At 42.3% G+C, this 21,108-nt stretch overlaps 1 protein-coding gene across 1 annotated transcript; it reads left to right on the plus strand.

Moving 5' to 3' along the window:
• The first annotated feature begins 3,804 nt into the window (after positions 1–3,804).
• On the plus strand, positions 3,805–20,737 carry TOR3A (torsin family 3 member A). Its single transcript, XM_034409713.3, has 6 exons — positions 3,805–9,440; positions 10,713–10,814; positions 12,051–12,316; positions 14,333–14,508; positions 16,658–16,782; positions 18,925–20,737. Exons 1-6 carry the CDS (start codon positions 9,158–9,160, stop codon positions 19,149–19,151), a joined length of 1,179 nt encoding a protein of 392 aa, XP_034265604.2. The 5' UTR covers positions 3,805–9,157; the 3' UTR covers positions 19,152–20,737.
• The last annotated feature ends 371 nt before the right edge of the window (positions 20,738–21,108 follow it).

Raw genomic sequence — 21,108 nt, forward strand, 5'->3', positions numbered from 1 at the left:
TGGTATCTGTGGATGCCAATGTGTCCATATCTCCCCTAATGCCCACTAGTTTCTGTGCCTCATATAGTTTGGAATATATTTAAGGTATTTCATTTAAAGGAATAAATACATGGGAATACAGTGTGGTCCAATGCAAAGCACAAGTCGAGATCATAAATCACTTGTTCAGCAAGGCTTCTGGCTTCCCTGCAAATTCCTAAGTTATTCTTTGAAAGTAAAATGTAGATAGTTTCAACCCAGTATTTCATTTAGAACTTTTTCCATCTGCCTTACCAAGACCAGCAAAAGTAACAGAAAGTCTCCTGAGTAGTTGAAAGGTATGATGGAGGCATAATCTCACTCATTTGCATTCTGATAATTGAGAGTTTGTGACAGGCCATGGCAGTCACTTGGTAAGCGTGTTTTTAACAAGAATCTGAAATTCAAATTGAATTGTGAAAGCCTATGACCCTAACAAAATTACAATTACAAGTGATCAGTTTGATGGGCAAACTTCAGTGGCTGAATGAAGTATTCCCATTTTCTCTGCACAATGAGAAGATATGTTAATATTAGTATCAAGAACTTCAATAGTTTTTTTCATTGCATCTTGTTTAACAAAGAATGTTGTGGGCTTACTGGAATCCTTTATTTATATAGCACAAACTTGAGATAATCATTAAGTTTTAGAGATGCAGTGAGATTAAAGCATCTGTTTATATAGTTCTATTGTTCTATCCTTACATTTTGGAAGAATGTTATTACAGGTTATCAACTGAACTGTGAGACAAATTAAATACTTTTAGATAGCACTTTTTAAAAATTATGTTTCCATAGAATGGAAATTTACATTTGTATAAAGGAAGAGGATTATCTGTGCCCAATTTCCAGCTAAAAGACCTATTCTTTATTGCTGGAAGGGAATAGCCCTAAGGACTCAATGATCTGAAAGTTGATGCTAATGGCAATTTATAAACAAATACTATAAACCCACTGATAGAGATCAGTTTTGGCTGATTATAATGAACTATTGTATAGCTGTGTTTCATAGAAATGCTCATGTGGAACATGCATGTATTTATCAGATTATGAAACCATTGCAATCATTAATCATTGATACCATACCAACTGATGGATAACCTCTTCCAGTGGCTCTGTAGTTATCTCCCCAGGATTGCTTAAACAATTTTCTTAAAAAAGAAAGAATGGGGACAGGGAAATACTTATCTAATATAGCTGAATTAAAGGAGTGAAAGTACATAGACACACACACAGAAACACAAATATACCCACATATGAAGAATGTTATGTTGGCAGTATTTTTAAAAAATATTTTTCATAATATTGTTCACTTTCTTCTTTCTTTTGTATTCAGTTATAATAGGCAAAAAATCCTTAAATGATGACAACGGTTCATTAGTCTGAGAGATACAACACTCAAGCCTTTTCATATTACACAAATGCCACTAAGACAAAAATGAAGAAAAAAAGTATCTATCTAATGAAGACAGTCTTCTGATATCACTCAAATGTTTGCTCGTCAGAAATGCAGGAACTAGAAAGGGGGAAATTATTAATTTAAATTTACAAAGATGTAAAACTTTAATAAAAACATAGATTTATATACTTCTAGCCCAATGTAATGCTCTCTACATGGGGCTCCCCTTGAGGTGCACCCGGAGGCTCCAACTGGCGCAGAGTGCGGCCGCACGGGTGGTTATGGGAGCAACATGGAGCTCCCATGTAACACCTCTCCTGCGCGAGCTGCACTGGCTCCCGGTGGTCTTCCGGGTGCGCTTCAAGGTTCTGGTTACCACCTTTAAAGCGCTCCATGGCTTAGGACCTGTTACTTACGGGACCGCCTACTACCATCAACAGCCTCCCACCGACCAGTACGGTCCCACAGAGAGGGGCTCCTCCAGGTGCCGTCGGCCAAACAATGTCGGCTGTCGGCCCCTAGGGGGAGAGCCTTCTCTGTGGGGGCACCGACGATCTGGAATGAGCTCCCCCCAGAGATACGGAGGATTCCGGATCTGCGCACCTTCCGCCGTGAGCTGAAGACGCTTTTATTTCATCAAGCTGGCCTCGCCTAAATCTTCTCCCTTTTAAGTGTAAATTTTAAATTTTTAATGTATTTTAAAATATGGGTATTTTAAATTATGGGTATTAATTCAGCCAAATTTATTTAATTCATTTTATTCGATTTTAAATTTTGTATATGTGTTTTATTTCATGGCTGTGCACCGCCCTGAGTCCTTCGGGAGTAGGGCGGTATAGAAATTCAATAAAATAAATAAATAAATAAATGTGGGGCCACATTGATGGCAGGGTTATTTCTGTCCAAGTCATTCTTTGTGCATATTGGTCCCAGGGCCAACTGTTGTTTGAATAGTGCCACATTCGCAGTAAATATCTTTAGAAACCCTCATTTTTCATATGGTTTTTAATTCTAGCCAAACCAGTGTGTGGTCTATTTAAACATCTCCAAATTCTCCACTCCTCTGAACCTCCAGGCAACTCCTCAAGCAGTTCTATCCAATTATGAAGATGTTTAATTTAAAGTTTCCATCTTTTTAATCATTCTCTTTGAGGTGTTCTTGCAGACAATTTTAAATCTTCTTGCAGACATTCCTTTGCTAGTAAAAATGTCTCCAGAGTTTTTCCAGACATATTACTTTCACATAAGCAAAAGTCTTGCTCCTTTTCAGAACACTTGAATGAGCTGATGACTGGGAATATTTATTGCCCACCTCAATTTGAATTTCAAAAAACTACCATTAATATCATCCCTATGATCTAATTCATTATGAAAGACCAAATAGCGAACATGTGTTTCCTTTTCTAGGTGTTTAGATTCAAATGATACGGTCCAGCAAAATGCATGCTGTAATAGTCATAAATTCATGATCCATAGATGAAGAAAAGTGTATCATTTGAATTGGAAGAGATCACAATGAGGCTGATTGTTTCAATTACCTATTACCTGTTTTTAATCATCAGAGCTGCAAGTTAAAGAAATTAAAAAAATACTATTTTTATTTTAATAAAAAATTATTCTGAAGCAAGAACTGACTCTTGATATTGTTAATTGATGTAATTCATTTTTTGGAGGTCTTGTAACTGTACCCATGGTTAGCAACCTAGATAAAAATATATCCAATGGCATTTGGTCTTACACATCAGGCCCCTAATGTCACTGTTTCATAAATAAAAGAACCCCTGCACCCACAAAGTCTCTCCAAATTTTAGGTGTAGGTCTACCATTGCTGAACATAAACCTGCGGTGGAAATTAACATATTGAGGTACATCCAGATTTATACCACATGCTGTCATAATTATGTCACATTCCAATATTCATACATTTTTTCTCAGAGTTAGGTCCTGATCTGACACAGTCTCGGGACCAGGAAAATAAACAGAACTCATATGGACCAAATCAAAACAGATTTGGGGAGGTTAAAGGAGATGGGCTGCTGGAACTGGACTACAAAAATCTGATCCACCAGATACAGAAATTCTAATGCTTTGCTACTGTTTGATGACTGTCTGCACTTTATCAGCCGGCATCTAATATCCTTTCCAGGAAGACCCTCAAGATCTGCAGAAACACAAGTCACTTTAGAAACTACTTCAAAGAAAAGAATCCTACTCAGTTCCCAGCATGTAGCAAGAGCAGAAAGGGAAAAAAAGCCGCCTTGCCCAGATAGGTCATTTTCTGACCCTTTGCACTTCTCAGGAAAGGAGAACTTCCTATATTGTCCCGCCCTCATTCCATCCCCCCCACAATCAAATTTAAAACCAAACCAAACAACAGTAGGTTTAGGTTTAGGTTTAGGTTTATTTGGATTTATATACCGCCCTTCTCCCGAAGGACTCAGGACGGTGAACGGCCAAAGATAAAACACATACAATATAAAATGTAAAAACAATTTAAAACATATTAAACAAATTTGGCCCATACTAATTAAAACACCCCTTTTTTAAAAAGCAAATTAAAATTAAAATTAAGCAATTAAAAAGTATTAGGCCAGCCCACCTTGTTGGAATAAAAAAGTCTTGAGGGCACGGCGGAAAATGCATAAATCTGGGGTCCTCCGTATCTCCGGGGGGAGCTCGCTCCAAAGGGCAGGTGCCCCCACAGAGAAGGTTCTCCCCCTGGGAGCCGCCAGTCAACACTGACCGATGGCACCCTGAGGAGCCCCTCTCTGTGGGAGCGTACTGGCCGGTGAGAGGCTACCGGTGGCAGAAGGCGGTCTTGTAGGTACCCAGGTCCTAAGCCATGGAGCGCTCTAAAGGTGATAACCAATATCTTAAAGCGCACCTGGAAGACCACCAGGAGCCAGTGCAGCTCGGGCAGGAGAGGTGTTACATGGGAGTGCCATGTCGCTCCCATAACCACCCGCGCGGCCGCATTCTGGACCAGTTGGAGCCTCTGGATGCTCCTCAAGAGGAGCCCCATGTAGAGAGCATTACAGTAATCCAGGCGGGAAGTGACGAGGGCATGAGTGACCGTGCATAAGGAGTCCCAATCCAGAAAGGGACGCAACTGGCGAATCAGGCGAACCTGATAGAAAATCCATCTGGCCACAGCCATCAGATGTTCTTCTGAAGACAGCCGTGTATCCAGGAGGGCACCCAAGTTGCGAGCCCTCTCCGTGGGGGCCTACGACTTGCCCACAATAGTCAGTGATGGCACCAACTGGCTATATCGGGACGCGGAAACCACAGCCACTCGGTCTTGGACGGGTTGAGCCTGAGTCTGTTTCTCCCCATCCAGATCCACACGGCCTCCAGGCACCGGGACATCACTTCAAGGGCATCATTGGGGTGGCCTGGGGTGGAGATGTACAGCTGAGTGTCGTCAGCATACTGGTGGTACTTCACCCCGAAACCACGGATGATCCCACCCAGTGGCTTCACATAAATGTTGAACAGAAGGGGCGAGGGGATCGACCATTGTGGCACCCCGTACACAAGGCACCTCGGGGTCAACCTCTGCCCCCCTGCCAACACAGACTGCGACTGGTCAGAGAGAAAGGAGGAGAACCACCGCAACACAGTGCCCCCCACCCCCAACTCTTCCAACCAGCGCAGCATGATACCATGGTCGATGGTACCAAAAGCCGCTGAGAGGTCTAATAGGACCAGGACAGAGCAATAACCGCTGTCCCGAGCCCTCCAGAGATCATCAACCAATGCGACCAATGCCGTTTCCGTGCTGTACCCAGGTCTGAAGCCCGACTGGAATGGATCTAGATAAACCATTTCATCCAGGTACCTGGGAAGCTGTCGCGCCACCACACTCTCAACAACCTTCGCCACAAAGAAAAGGTTGGAGACTGGACGATAATTTACTAACACTGCCGGGTCCAGGGAAGGCTTCTTAAGGAGAGGCCTCACCACCGCCTCTTTCAAGGCAGCGGGAAAGTCACCCTTACTCAATGAAGCATTAATAATCCCCTGGAGCCAGCCTCGTGTAACCTCCTGAGAAGCCAGCACCAACCAGGAGGGACACGGGTCCAATAAACATGTGGCCATGCTAAGTCTACCCAGAATCCTGTCCATGTCTCCGGGAGTCACAGGGTCAAACTCCTCCCATATAACATTCTCAAGACCTGCCTCCATCACCCCTCCCAAATCTACCCAGTCAGTGTCCAAGTCTTCCCGAATTTGAGCGATTTTGTCATACGGATACTGCACAAAGTCCTCGGCCCTACCCTCCAAGGGGTCCTCCCGCGCTCCCAGATGGAACAGGGAGTGGGTCACCCTAAACAGGGCGGCCGGGCGGTTATCTGATGATGCAATAAGAGCGGAAAAATGGTTAAATTTTGCCGCTTTTATCACCACTAGGTAGGTCTTAATATGAGACCTCACCAGTGTTTGATCGGATTCGGAAAGGCTGGCTCTCCAACTGCTCTCCAGGCATCTTTTCCAGTGCTTCATCTCCCTCAGCTCCTTGGTAAACCAGGGAGCCAAGTGGGATTGGCGCCGGGTCAGAGGCCGCAAAGGCACGGCCCGATCCAAAGCTCCAGCGGCCGCCCTATCCCAGGTGGCCACCAGGTCTTCAGTCGAGTCGTGAGCCAGAGCCTCAAGAAATGGCCCAAGCTCCCTCTGGAACCTATCCGGATCCATTAGGCACCTGGGGGAGAACCACCTCATTGGTTCCGCCTCCCTGCGGCAGGGTGTAGTGGTTCGAAGGTCAAAGCGAAGGAGTGATCTGACCATGACAAGGGCTCAATCACTATATCCCCTATATCGAGATTACTCAGCCACTGACCAGAGACAAAAACCAAGTCCAGAGTGTTTCCCCCCGTGTGAGTAGGGCCATGAACTAACTGGGTCAGGTCCATAGCCGTCATGGAAGCCATGAACTCCCGAGCTGTCTCAGACGTTTCACCGACGGATGGCAGGTTAAAATCCCCCATGACCATAAGCCTGGGGGTGTCAACCGCCACCCCGGCTGTAATGTTGAGCAGTTCGGGCAGGGCCACCGCCACGTGGCAGGGAGCCAGGTACGTAATCAGCAAGCCCATCTATACCCCATGACCCCACTTCACAAGGAGGGACTCACATCCGGCAATTTGAGGAACAGTGGCTTCCCTCGGACCAAGACCTTCTTTTATAACAACCGCCACCCCCCCCGCTCCTACCCTGTGACCTCGGCTGATGAAATGCGCGGAAACAAGGTGGGCACATTTCAACGAGGGAGACCCCCCTCCTGGCCCAACCAGGTCTCTGTGATATCCGCCAGATCCACTCCCCCCTCCTGAACAAGATCACAAATGAGGGGGGCTTTATTTACCACGGACCTAGCGTTGCATAACATCAGCCGAAGCCCGGGCCCTGAGGATCTGTGCAACCTGGGGAATGAGAAGAGCATTGGGGGCCGGAGCGCGCCACCACTAGAAGACAGTAAGCGCGCACTCCCACAACAAGATATGGCCCCCTGCTCCCACCATATCTGCCCCTCCCACCCACAGTACTGATGGAATGGCCCTCATCAGTACAAACTCTAACCGCCTCCTTGACCCCGAGCTCCGCACCTCCCATGCCACGACCCCCAGCCGGACCAGGCCCCACCCTCAGTGGGTTATCCCCCAAACCCACAACCCTAGTTCCAATCCAACCCTCCCCCCCCGGAACCCCTTAAAAATTGAGCTAAAAATTTAGATAAAAAACCCCTCAACCTCCTCTTCACCGCATGCCACCTCTCGAGGTTCCAAAACCCGTCATCAAGGTAGGCCTTCGATAGTATGGCGGGCCAGGCCTATGAGAGGAAGGAGTCTCACAGCACAAGGAGCTCGGCCGCTGAATACATTCAATAGCCAGGGGTGATGATAACATAACATATGGCCATAGGGTCAATGATGGTAATCCGAAATCAGAGAAAGGTCCCGGAGAGAAGTGCAGAAACTTCAGGTGTAGCTTAACTGGACTCCACTGTCCTCTCACAGCAATGGGAGGAGTCTCATACCGTTTTGCCACAGCCGGAGAAAAATAACCAAAATCACCCTCTCACAGTGGCTGGCCAGAACTGGAAATGGCAATGGATATAGATGGTCCATCATGTCCGATAGTAAAACAGCAGCAGAGGTCCGACTCCCTTAGTACATGCGTCCATAAGCAACAACTCTCTTTACAGCAAAGAGACACATGCTGGAATATAAAGCTGGGTACAGCTCAGAATATGGTGATATTAGGAGAGAATAAGATGGATAAGATGGATACTAAGGAGATATCCCAAAGCGGATGGAATCAGTTTTGATGTTAAAGGGCCATAATGAGGCCAAAAAAACCAGGCCAGAGGGGGAGTGAGGACGGAAAGCAGCATAAGGGCGGCCTCCCCATCTCTCTCCCAACCTCCCTCAGATCTTCCAGGTCCCAGAGTTCAGTCTCTCATCTCCCCCAGGTCTCAGTGGGGTTTTTTCAGTCAGTACAAGGGCTGGCCCCCTAAGATTGGGCCAAGCACCCTATGACAGCCAAACAATTCCAATGCAATCCCATGGTAAATGTGTGTGCTGAATAAAGAGTACTAGCCGTCAGGAAGGAAGGAAGACAAGCAAGGTGTTGGAAGAAAAATCCAAGTCCAATTCCAAGCAGGGAATAATATGGAGGCTGCTTAAGAAAGAAAGGTCAATTTATTGATGAGCAGAATCAACACACACAGCGTGCAGTTCTAGGACAGCTGACAAAATGGAGTTGAGAGTGCGTGGGTTTTTATACCTTCTTGATTCCTATGGGGTCATGTATGGGTCATGAATGGCTGTATAGGCAGAAGGGGAAATGCAAATCCTAGGTGTTTGTCTGAGCTAATCTTGTCAATCTTTGGATTGCCTAATTGTGACGCTTATCTGGAGTTTCTGTCTGACCCAGTCTTTCTGAATGGATTACCAAATCTGCATTTCTAAAACTGCCCTCCTCAATTTCTGCTTTGGGCAGGGCTGATTTCTGCCTCCCTTAAGATTTTTCCACATTTCTCCCTTAGGGGAAATATTCTATCCTGCCTTTTTAATATTCCTCAAAATATTTCATTCTCTAGGAAGGTGTTTTCTGACTTTCTACAAGGGCAACCGGATCCCTGGCTAGGCGCACATCGCAGTGTTACCAGAACGGAATCTAGTGTAACCAAATGACCTACTTAAGCCTCCCCATCCCCTTCACTTCAGCGGAGAACATGCACAGGGGCAGTTATTTTGTTGCGATCATCCAAAACGAGAAAACATGCAAGTGATAAGAGCCGGCGATCCCAGCATAGTCTATCTTCTACTCACGGAAAACACCAGACAGAACTATTGCAATTGCCCCCGATGGCCCTTTTCCCCCGTGCCAGGATAGGGCAGGTCAACGAGGCCCTTCCGACTAGACGAAATAAACGAGCACGGACAAGAAGGCCCCAGCCCAACTCTCTTATTTATTCTTTCTCAATTATTCCGAAGGAAGAGAAGCCAAAATACACGAACTGCATTCCAAAAGCCAGGGGACCTTTCTCTCCAAACAAGACTTGCGAAAGGCTTTTTTATCGGACCTTCAGCCTCTGGGCAAAGGAGGAAATAGTGCCGATCGAAAGGGAAATGAGATCAGTTCCCAACCCATTGCAGAACTGGGCTTGGTTTCGGCTGCCCGGCGATATAGACAGTCCGGTGCCGTAGCTCGGGCTTCCTCCTTCCGCAGACAGCCATGGGGTGCCGGACTGGGCTGCTATATGTCTGCTTAGCGTTGCAGTTGATGGGGGCACAAGCGAGTAAGGACCGCGGGGAAGAGGCTGAAAGTGCGGATTTCCTGAGCCACCGGCAGTACGAGCATTTGCAGAAGCAGCTCGGGGCCGTGCAGGACGTTTCCCGCCGGTACTGGCACTTGCTGGCCTGCCAGGTGTGGCAGGAAGGCTGCGAGGAAGAGGAGGAAGGGAGGACGCAGCGCGAGGAAGAGAAGGAGGGCAGCAGAGGCATCCTGGGACAGCACGGTAGGGTCTCCGCGGGGCTTTCCCCCTGGCGCTTGCTGCCTCTCTCATTGGCGAATGGCCGCCGGCTGCACACTTGCAGCCTCCAACTCCCAGAATTCTTACCGTGGTCTCCAAGGAAGAGAGGACGCGGAAGTGCTGCTCTTTAATGCAGACTTTTAGCACCATTTCTAAGTCTATGCTGAACGTGCTATTACAGCTCAAACGGGCGTAGAAATGATTCCGTTTTACATTAATACTTTAAAGCTTGGGGATTCAGTCGGATATCGCTCCCTTCCTCTAAGAAATGACCAAATAAATTGATTAAAGGCTAAAGTAAAAATGGTCCCTGAACTACCACAAGGTTTTACTAACACCATTCGTAGGTTTAATAAACTATTTTTATGCCGGTTTATCTAGGGATTTTGATAAAATCCCTAGATAAACGTGGGCGGTGAAAAAAATCCTCAAGAGTTTCAGGGGAAATGGATTTTTTACTCTCCTAATAGGGAGCTAATTCTCTCATAAACAAAGGCATGACAATGAATGGGACATCAGGGGATAAAGACTTATCCAATTCCAATCTCATCTGAATTACAGTAGTGGGAACTTTCCATGTGTGGCCTCTTTATTTTCAGCAAAATATTATCCATCTAGATATTATCTATTCAGCAAAATATTATCCATCCATCCAGACTTAACCATTTCCTTCCTTCTTAGAACAGTGTTTCTCAACTTGGCAACTGTAATAGGCATGGATTTGAAGATGCTGGCCAGGGAATTCTGGGAGTTGAAGTCCCTGTCTCATAAAGGTGCCAAGATTGACAAACTTTTCTAGAACAAACGGATGTTCTTTGCTCATGTCTGGTCTACTTCTACAATTGCTTCATTATGGGTGAAAGAGCCAAAAAAGGGATCATAGGGAAAACACAGGCTTCGGTTTCTTGTAACTTTGCATCTGAGTACTGAAATCCCTGTGTTCTTTCAACTGGCTATCCCAGACTGGCTGGTTTAGTTTAGTGTTAAAAATAATAGTAAGCCCTGAAAAGTGGAATTGTAGAAGAAGAATAGTAGACAAAGCTGCAGCAAAAATGAAAAGAGAAAGAGTTGCCGTGCAGTATTGGTTACTTTGGGCAAGTGAATAGTTGTTCATCAGGCGCATTGAAAATATAAGAGCTAACAGCAAGATTTGTAAAACAGATTGAGAATGGGGAACAAGGTAGAAGTTTTTTCAAGCCAACTGCCTAGGAGCAATTCAAATATTTCTTTTCCCAATCTGGTGTTCTTACCTTTTAGATTGGAAGTTACCCATGGTGACTGAATTAGTCTCAACCTGGTACTGTGGTTTTGGCAGGTGCTGCCCAACAGGAGACTGCAGAGTGGTCAACAATATCACAGGTAAAGACTTTACTTTCTTCTTATTTTAATTCCTCCCCTCCTCCATGTTAAAAATACTGCATTACTGAAGGTAAGCATTTATGCTTCTGAAATTTAGAAATGTGATCTGGGAGTGCTACACAGCTTTATTTGGCTTAAAGCAGTGTTTCTCAACCTTGGAAGCTTGAAGATGGGTGGACTTCAACTCCCAGAATCCCCCAGCCAGCAGAGCTGGCTGGGGGATTCTGGGAGTTGAAGTCCACCCATCTTCAAGCTACCAAGGTTGAGAAACACTGGCTTAAAGGCTGATCAGCTTTGCTTTAAGCAGTGTGGATTTTGTGTATTTTTAAAAAATAAGTTATAGTATTCAATATTCTTTTCCTAACTGCATCTCTTTTAGTATAATACTATATCTTTCTGGAGGATGACAAAGCTATAAAACCAAAATCTTTCCCTTATAGTTCCCACACACTAAAGTTGCACTGTTCCTTTTTGATTTGACATGGAGACCAATTCTTTCAGTTATAAACTAATGATTGAAGCACTGAGATTGAATACATATTTGATCAAATTAATTGGAAAGAAATAGTGAACTGAAGGTGACTCTGCTAAAAGCAAATAGATTGGCTCTTCATAATTCCTCTCCAGACAAGGAGACAACTTGAGATCGCCCACAAGTGCTCTGTACAGTTGCTCCTCCAATTTCTCCTCCAATCTTCCTCTGGGAAATGAGGAAATAGCCATTTTGCTCAAACCATAATTTTCACCTTTAATAAAAACTGGGTGTGCATATTTCCTTCTCTAATCACTTTCAGAAATATTTTTTGTTGACTGTTTTCAGTCTCGATTAATTCTTAGGTTTTGTCATGTTTTCCAAGTTACTGGCTGAAGCAAAGGATCAGAGATAAGAGATAAGAATTTACATAGAGAATATGTACTATCAAATGCAGTTATCAGAAATCTTTTCTGAAGGACTATTAGAGATTTCACACCCACATTAAGCATATCTTGTACAGCTACAAGAACTACTAGTTTACATAAAGAAAGAAAGAACAGTGAGGTGTTTTGACAAGTGGATTTTGGAGCCAAGGCTATAACTTGTTGTTTCAGTGTGCTTTTATGCAATCCTTATGTTTGACAGTTCGAGCTCAAGAGAATTCTAACTTGATCTTGTGAATCCTGATTTCTAGCAATGTAAGGCTTCTGCAGTTTCCAACATGCCATGCAAGAGATTCATCCTCTTTTTTCCCCCCACAGGCTTGGAACTGGTTCTGAGCAAACGACTCCATGGCCAGCATTTGGCCAAAAAAATTGTCCTGAAAGCCATTCAAGGTTTCTTGGAAACACCACAGCCAGAGAAAGCACTAACTCTTTCTTTTCATGGCTGGTCTGGTACTGGCAAGAACTTTGTAGCTCGTTTAATGGCAGAACATCTTTATCGAGATGGCCTAAAAAGTGACTGTGTTAAAATTTTCATCTCAGTACTTCATTTCCCTCATCTCAATTACATGGACCTTTACAAGGTAAGAGGATATTTGTATATTGTGTGTCTCTCTGGGTGTGTGTTAAGTATAGTGCAGTTTTAGGGAGGGGGTGTTATTTAGAAGTCAGGCATGCAGAAGGTCCATGGATCAATTCTTTTATCTTGGGAAATGTACAAAATAAGGACCTTCAGAATTCTTGGATGTTTACGGAACACAACATTAGTGAAATTTGTACATGTTACACCACATAGTTGCCTTGATTGTCATTCCATGGGTTATTATACACTACTGGTTTTAAAAAGCCCTAGATTGCCTAATTAACTTGAAAGTTGGCTATGTTCATATGAATCTTCCTATATCCAAAGATCTGCTTGGGTTAATCCTGCTGCGGTTTCTCTCTCTAGCAAAGGACATAATGTCAATGGCCTGTCCTTAGGGATCCAAACAAAATAGTGTAGCTTGAGAAGACTAGATCAAAGCACATGAGTTATTTGGCCCAAAATACAAATAGTAAGGACAATATCATTGATTTAAGGATGCTCAAAGGCAGGTCAAAGTTTAAAAGTCTGGGTGAGTAGGCTGAATCATGGGCCCCTATTAATATGAATAACATCCAGAGTTAGGTGGCATAAAATTGTATTAATTATGATTGGCTGCGTAGTTGGCCAGATCTTTAGAGTGAATTTGGCATTTTTGTCCATTTCTTGAGTTCTAACCAAGGATCTGGGATAGAAAGATAGTGTTTAATAATATTAATAATATTGTCCCTGCTCTTAGCCATTGCCAGATCTTGCTGTTATCTGCTTAGTCTGCTAGTTTTTTGTTTACTGGTTTTGTAATCCTTTGCCATGCCATGTTTCTTTTCTTTTCTTCAGTTAGTCTTCTTGAGGGTCAGTTCAGTTTCTCTGATATTTAGTAAGCCTTTATAGCGTGCTATGAATGATTGTGAATGACTATGACTTTATGGCAGAGGTCTCCAACCCCTGGGCTGAGGCCTGCCTTGAGCCATTCAGAATCGGGCTGCGGAAGTGGTGGGCAAGCGCATGCACATGGTGTGCACACAGGCTCCATTTGCACAAGTGATGGGTGCGTGTGCCCACCACTCACACAAATAGAGTTGTGCATGTGCCTGCTTCTTGCATGGAACCATCCCCACTGCCACCCACCCCTGCTGGTCCGCAAAGCTGAAAAGTTGAGGAACTCTGCTTTATGGCATCTTCACTTTCCTCAAATACTCTGCCAATGTTTATCCAAGGAGCTAAGCATTTCAAACTAAAAAAAGAAAAGAAGTCCAGTTGCCATAACTGGACTTCTGCTTCCAGACAACTCTATCAGGATGACTGAGAATCTTAACTGACAGTTTGAAAGTTGTTTGTAAGCCAATAACTGGATTGTAGTTGCCAGGTGTTGCCCTTTTGTTGGATCTTTTATTATCAGGTAAGTTTTGCCAGAAGTTAGCCATTCTTCAATTTCACTTCCTTGTGGTATACTGTTAAACTGCTTGGCAACGAGTGAACACAGACCAATCATATATTTCAACCAAAAGCTATGCAATTCATCTTCACCTGGTCCTGAACAATTCTTGATCTTCCTTACCCTTTTCTCTACTATTTCTGCTGTTATTACAAATTCTTTCATTTCAATCTTTTTTTATAAAAATTCATACCCACCTCCTTTAGCCAGGCTGCATTCTTACTGTACTTCTTTGGGTTCTGCTCCCAGAAATGTGCTTTGTCAGGCAATCATAAAAGCCTTTTTGGTGGGAATCACAGACCTTTAGATCACTCTCCCTTGGAAAATATTTCTGGTTCCCTCACTAATAGCATATAAACAAAGATTTTTAATTGAAAAAAACTTTTGGATTTTGTTGATAATTTCATATTGACTTCATTTTTCTTGATGTTTTACAGATTGCTTTTAAAGGTCATTAAGGCTGTGTAATAAGCATCCATTCTAAAAGAGGGGATATAAAGCCATAAATAAATCTCTGGCTACATCAATTTTATTTATGCCATTTTAATCATTTTTTCATGCCTATTTTCCCTGTTCACTCAGGTCGAGCTAACAAAACAAATCACTGAGACAGTTGAACTCTGTGAACAATCCTTATTCATCTTTGATGAAGCAGAGAAGCTGCATCCTGATCTCCTCAATGCCCTCGAACCATATGTGGGTCACCATGGCAATGCTGACAAGGTTGATTATCGGCGGTCCATCTTCTTATTCTTGAGGTAAATTTTGTTTTGAGTGTAAGAAACAAATCCTAAGTCATATTTTCTGGGGTCTTTTCAGAATATTAAAAGTCTGAGCTTTTAATATTGAGGAGTAATAATCCAGGATAAAAAAAAAATGAGGTAGAAAAATCTAGAAACATATTAATACTTCCACAAGTTTATTTCTGAAACTTTCTTGCCACTTCCATTAGCAGATCCTGAGTTGCACTTTCTTTTGGCCTAGCCTAAAAGCTGAACTTTGCAAAAGCAGTAAGATTTATTTCTGTCCTTTTACAAATTCTGTATAGTACAAGTACAGAAACATACAGGACTCTCTGACTCTATTATCTACAATGTTGCTGATATTCAAGGATACACTTTAGAGAGGAAAGACTGGTGTTCTTAAGAATACCTCTGTCTCTAATCAACTCACTAATGATACAATAAATAACATTTACTATAAAATATTCATGGGGTCCTGACACTAGGAATGAAAGTCAGGAAAAAAGTTGTATCACTCTCAAAATTGCTTCTTTGCAATTCGACTTGAATATATTGATTTAAATCTAATTGGTAGGTGGTGAGTCCTAGCTGAATTTATTGGGGCTAAGCAGAGTCAGTCATGTTTAAGAACGTGCTTGGAAAGCTACCAGGACTGTAGGTCGGATTAAGAAAACAAAAAACCTCCCAGGAAAAAGCATGAGCAGGAGTTAGCAAACTTACTTCCATACTACAGTGAAGAAAACTGCATGACTATGTTCAGGTAGTCAACAGAAGTTTTATTAACCAAAAAACCATATTTATCTTTGCCTAACATCTAAGAAGAAGCTTTGAACCTTAAATTAAAATCTCGTCTACCTTTATTAAAAACTGGCCTGCTGATAATGATAATCGAGTTTGAAAAGCAAATGCAGTGGTACCTCGGTACTCATTGTTAATTGGTTCCAGGAAGCGCAATGAGTACCACAAATGATGAGTACCAGATCTTTTCTATAAGGAATAATGCAGTGAGTCACAAGGCATCCAGCGTTGACAAATTCTAGCTTGTGTGTTGAGTACGTGATGAGTACGGGGACAAAATTTTCACATCAAAATGCCTTGAGTACCAAATTTGATGAGTTTCAAAGCAGTTGAGTACCATTGTAAGTCAGTACAGATACCACTGTATCTGCCACTTTTTGCTACCTATATTTCTTTGCACTGGATCTTTGAAACTAGTAAGATTTGTGCCAATTTCTTTTTTCTGATTTATTGAGACCTAAAGGCCACTGCTTTTTCCTAAGAGGCTGGAGATTTACCAAAGTGAACCAAATCCCTCATTGAAAATCCTCTTTAGAGGGAAGATAGCAAACATGAATGCTATTAATGCACTAGGTGTCTTAGAACAAGCATTTTTTTTCTCAGTCTACCTATATTCCACAATAATAATAATACCCCAAAAGAGTGAGAGAAAAAAGAAATGGGTAAAGAAATCATGCTCCACGTTTTTATCTCATTCCAGAAAACAGAAGGTTAAAATGCACATATGATTGCAGATTGCCTGTCCTTACATTCTACCGCAAGCCATTCTGGGTAATTCAAGTGAATTCAAACTGATTTAATGTGTCAGTAGAAATGAGAAACTTTCACCCTCAGGACTTTATTGTATAATGACTAACAACCTTGCCCTGTGATACTATTGTGAATATAGGACAAGATTTATATATATAGTTATATATAAAGTTTATATATAAAGGTTATATTTTGCTGCAACTGCTAAATTCTGTCGGTCAATGAAACATAGGTAGTCCTTGACTTATGACCACAATTGAGCCCAACATTTCCATTGCTGAGCAAGACAGTTAAGTCAGTATTGCAACTTTTTGCCACAATTCACTGCAGTTAAGTTAGTAACACAAATGTTAAGTGATTCTGGCTTCCTCGTTGACTTTGCTTGTCAGAAAATCGCTGAAGATGATCACATGATCCCAAGACACTGCAACCATCATAAATACATGCCAATTGTCAAGTGTCCAAATTTTGATTTTGTGGGGATGCTGCAGTGGTTGTAAGTGTGAAAAATGGTCATAAGTCACCTTTTTTCCAGTATGTTATAACTTTGAATAATCACTAAATGAATGGTTATAAGTTGAGGACTACCTGTAATTTTTTTTTTTTTTTTACCCAGTAACACTGGTGGAAACATCATCAATAAGGTGGCCCTGGATTTCTGGCAAGCTGGTAAAGCTAGGGAAGAGATCACCATGGAATATTTAGAACAATTCCTGCGGAGAGACCTGCTGGATTCCCCAGGTGAATTGCTGTTTGTTCCTAAAGCTTTACCGCCACTGCAGTTCTAACTCGGGTAGTAATGCATTGTCTTTTGCAAAGATATTGATTGAAAGCAAATGTAAAGTTATATTTGCCCATACACAAATAATATCAGTGCTTTTTTAAAAAGTATGTTAATTTTCACCATTCTAATGGAATGGATAATATGGTCACAAGCAATAATTGGAGGGATCTGTTAACACATACTGTGACATGCCAGGTTTTATTTTTCTTCAAATGTATGCAGTTTCTTTTCTTGCCTGCTGATTAATAGGCACTCACAAAAGATACTAAGGCATGTTAGTCTAAAAGAAAATATTATAGCATCTTAATACCATGTTTCATGATATAAGCTTTTTTAAACTACCGTACTTTTCGGAGTATAAGATGCACTTTCCCCCCTCAAAAAAAGTGAGTGGAAATGTCTGTTCATCTTATACAGTGAATGTTGCTGAAGCCCCGCCCACCCGCCGGCCCCCACCCTTCGGCTTCTGCCTCCCAGCAATTTACCTCCTTGCAGCAAACAGCAAGGTCAGTTTCAGCACAGCCTGATTTAGCAGGAGCAGTTGATTGGCGGTTGGATCTGCATCCTGGAATATCGCCTATCAGTTGTTGCAGGCTGTGGGGATCACTGCCACCCATTGCCGCTGTCACCTGTTGCCACCTCCGCGCACCCCGTTTTCAGCCTCCGTGCGCCCCATTTTCAGCCTCTGCACATCCCATTTTCGGCCCATTCCAGGTGGCGGGGATAGGCAGTGGCGGCTATCCCCGCCGCCTGGAACAGGCTGAAAATGGGACGCATGGAGGCCGAAAGCGAGATATGCAGAGGCCGAAAATGGGGCGCGCAAAGGCAGCGATAGGTGACAGAGCTGATGGGCGGTGCCGGCGCTGATGGGCGGCAATGATCCCCGCAGCCTGGAACAGCTGATAGGAGCTATTCACTGGCGGTGCCTCTGCAAGCGAAAACGGAGCTTGCGAGGGCCATGTGCAACTCTCCCGAGCTCCATTTTCTCTGGCAGAGGATTGCAGGCCGTCACAGCTGAAAATGGAGCTCGGGAGCACTTTTTCGCTTGCAGAGCGCTCGAGCCACCACAGGCGCCTGACACAAGTGACATCGAGCTGGCCACGACCACCCTGGCTATGCCCACCCTGGCCCCCTGAGGTCAAACACAATCCTGATGCGGCCCTTAATGAAATCAAGTTTGACAGATATCCCTGTTCTAGATACTCCGTTTCCATTTCCTTTTCTTTGTGTGTTTTACTCTGCAAGATAAGAGGTATAAAATAGAAAGAAAGAGGCAGAGTAAGCCTCTTCCCTAAATTCTACTGTAGTGGCTCCAACCTTGGTTAGTCTGCCAGAAAGTTTTCAGTTTGCCATGGATTTTTACATTTAATATCTGTTTTTTTTATATTGCTGTTTTATCTCATTGTCGGATGCCACCCCAAAGTTGGTATTGGTGAGATGAGCAGCTATAAATAAATGATAGTGTTTTTTGTTTTATTATATAAAGCAGCTCTAAATCTACAACAAAGCCAATATAATCCTTTGTTGCCATTAACTTGTCTTCTCTTCCTCTTCATCAAATCGTTTTTTCCTGCTGTTTTTAAATTGCAAATGTATGGGAACAGACTTATTGTAGTGCTATGAGGTACCCTATCAGCAACCTGGTTTAAAATGCTGGCACAACGCTTAAGTTTCCTGATTCTACCCTCAAACAGTATGATCACATCACCCACACAATTTTTGACAAAACTACAAGGCTTAATGTGGCTCCTGAAAAGATCATTGTCTCCTTTGACATAATGTCCTTATTTACAACCATTCCTCCTTACTTAGCATACAAAGTAATAGAAAAAAAACTAGAAAAGTACCAGACAGATCAGAACAGCGTAACCAGGACACAAATCATGAAACTACTCCAGTATTGCCAACAAGGAAAAAATAGCCTATCACTGTTGCTGGTATTATCTTAAAATAGGCCATGTGTATCAAAGATACTATTAAAAATAAACTATTTTGGCCTCCCCAGTAATGCCAAGTAATTAATTACTGTCTACCCTGGTCAATAACTAAAAAGCAGGAGTTACCAGATGAATTGTGCCTTTCTTTCTTTCTTTTTCCAGATGCCCACAATTTCCTTCATCAGGAAAACCTCATAGACTTTCTGGTACCTTTCTTGCCTTTGGAATATCGCCATGTGAAGCTCTGTGCTCGGGATGCTTTTCTTGCTCGAGATCTACAGTTCACTGAAGAGATGCTAGATGAAGTTGCAAGGACGATATTTGCTCCCAAGGGGAAGGAATTATTTTCTGCTCAAGGTTGCAAATCAGTATCTCAGCGTATACACTAGTTTCTTCTTTGACAGGGGAAGGTGAAGATGATTGCAATTGAGTTTGTTCTCTTTTATCTTATACAAGGGACACATATTTTATTTATTACACTAACTAGTGTAATATTACCTTCGTTCCCCATATTATTGGGGTTGCCCAGCTAAAAAAGGTAAGAAAACTCCGTTATGGATATGGAATCTACATGAATAGTATTACTGAAATAGTAATATATCCAGAGTATTTTTCCAATACTGGTTACAAATGATGCTTTTGGATCACATATTGTTATCCATTACATTGAGTGGATTTTCAGATAGCCTGGGGAGAAGACCCCCATCTAGAAGATGTGAGATGGACTTAATTTTATTTCCAGGTCTTAGATAATTGACAATGATTTGAATCAAGCAACTTCCTATTCTGCATTCTTAGTGTGTGACTGGGTGAAGAGCTATCGTATTTCCTTACAATGCAATCTACCTTTTTTTCCACAATCCTTGTGTCGAACGAAGGTATGAAGGAAATATTTTGTCCCTTATTAGAGGCCTGGTGTCAATCTTTGTTTTATATATATTTAATATCAATCTTTTAAATATCATTTGACATTGCTAAAATTGCACTTTTCAGAGTATACATATCAAAAGACAAAATATGTCCCATTCTTTTTATTATAACTTTTACAACAGGACATACAATATACTTCTAGTCCAGCACTGAAATTGAGCAATGAGGTTCCAGTTCTGTGATAAGCACTCCTTGCATAAGCCACTATTTGCTGGTATTGAACTTCTGTCAACCTTGTAGATTAAAATGTTGAGTGGAGTGTTGCTTTTGTGGGATACTGAAGTTTGGCATTTACAGCAGGACACTTGCTTTGTCAGAGTAAATATAACACAGATTTAGCTGCCAGATATACTCCGTTTGTAAGAGCTAAGTACAGTATGTACATAGACTGACTGTACACACAATTTAAGTTTCAAAAATTACACAAACCTTGTGCAAAATTGAGCCCTATGTGGAAGACCAAGTGTCTTTGGGGCAACGTAAGTGTCCCCAGAATCTGATTTTAGTACAATCCCAATTTAGAAGAAATGTTAGATTATAGATTTTAGGGCAAATGATAGAAATTGGGTTTCTTGTTCTCACATTTTAGAAATAATGCTTCACAATTGTAAAATAAAGGTAGATCTCACTTGGCAATTATCTCAAGATGATGATGAAAAAGTAACTCTCAGACACATTTGCCATTAGAGTCAGTACATGTCCTGTGCCTGACCTTCCCATCACAACAACCCCCACTTAAACAAGTGATCTTTTCCTGAACTTTCTATCACAGTGTTTTTTCCCCCAAAATGCTACCAGCAAGTTAAGAAGCCGAGATCTATTATTTTAATTAGCCAGTTGTCAGCTGCTGCCTGTAACTGACAAGTATTTAGTCACTTTCACACATTTGGTTTTTGTCTCCTATGCTGCTGGCGGCTCAAGGCCCCAAGTAAGCTAGGCAAACAGCTGGTGCTGGTGTGCTCCTTTACATGTGTATTTCTCATTGTGTAGCTGCTTACTCTCTTGTAATCCCTTTCTTTCCAATAAATGTAAATACAAACATTAATTCCCTTCTTGCTAATTATCCCAGCCTCACTTTTGGGTGAGCATTCCAAAAGGGAAAAGGGAAATTGAACAACAATCATGGGCATAGTCAGAGTCATGTAGTGCTAAAATGACAATCCCAATTATATCTTTTAAACAAGATAGGGAATACTTTAAAATCTGCAGATAGGCAAACAGTTGTGCATTGTGTGTGCCAGGCAGTCATGTCCCATTTCTTCTTCTACAGATTCTGTGAATGCAAGCACATAGACCTAAACCTCCATTTAATTTTCAGAGTGGCTTGTTATAAAAGCTGTGCAAAGGATTATGGCTAACCAAAAAGGTATTACACAAATTGTTGACATTTTGTTTGCTAGTCAAATGTCAGCAATG

This window comes from Pantherophis guttatus, chromosome 3, assembly GCF_059756535.1.
Source record: "Pantherophis guttatus breed Tessera chromosome 3, ASM5975653v1, whole genome shotgun sequence".
NCBI lineage: Eukaryota > Metazoa > Chordata > Lepidosauria > Squamata > Colubridae > Pantherophis > Pantherophis guttatus.

Coding starts and splice junctions, on each gene's coding strand:
- TOR3A (XM_034409713.3), top strand. CDS start 9,158: ATGGGGTGCCGGACTGGGCTGCTATATGTCTGCTTAGCGTTGCAGTTG. Junction 9,441..10,712: donor AGGCATCCTGGGACAGCACG/GTAGGGTCTCCG, acceptor CTTACCTTTTAG/ATTGGAAGTTACCCATGGTG. Junction 10,815..12,050: donor AGTGGTCAACAATATCACAG/GTAAAGACTTTA, acceptor TTCCCCCCACAG/GCTTGGAACTGGTTCTGAGC.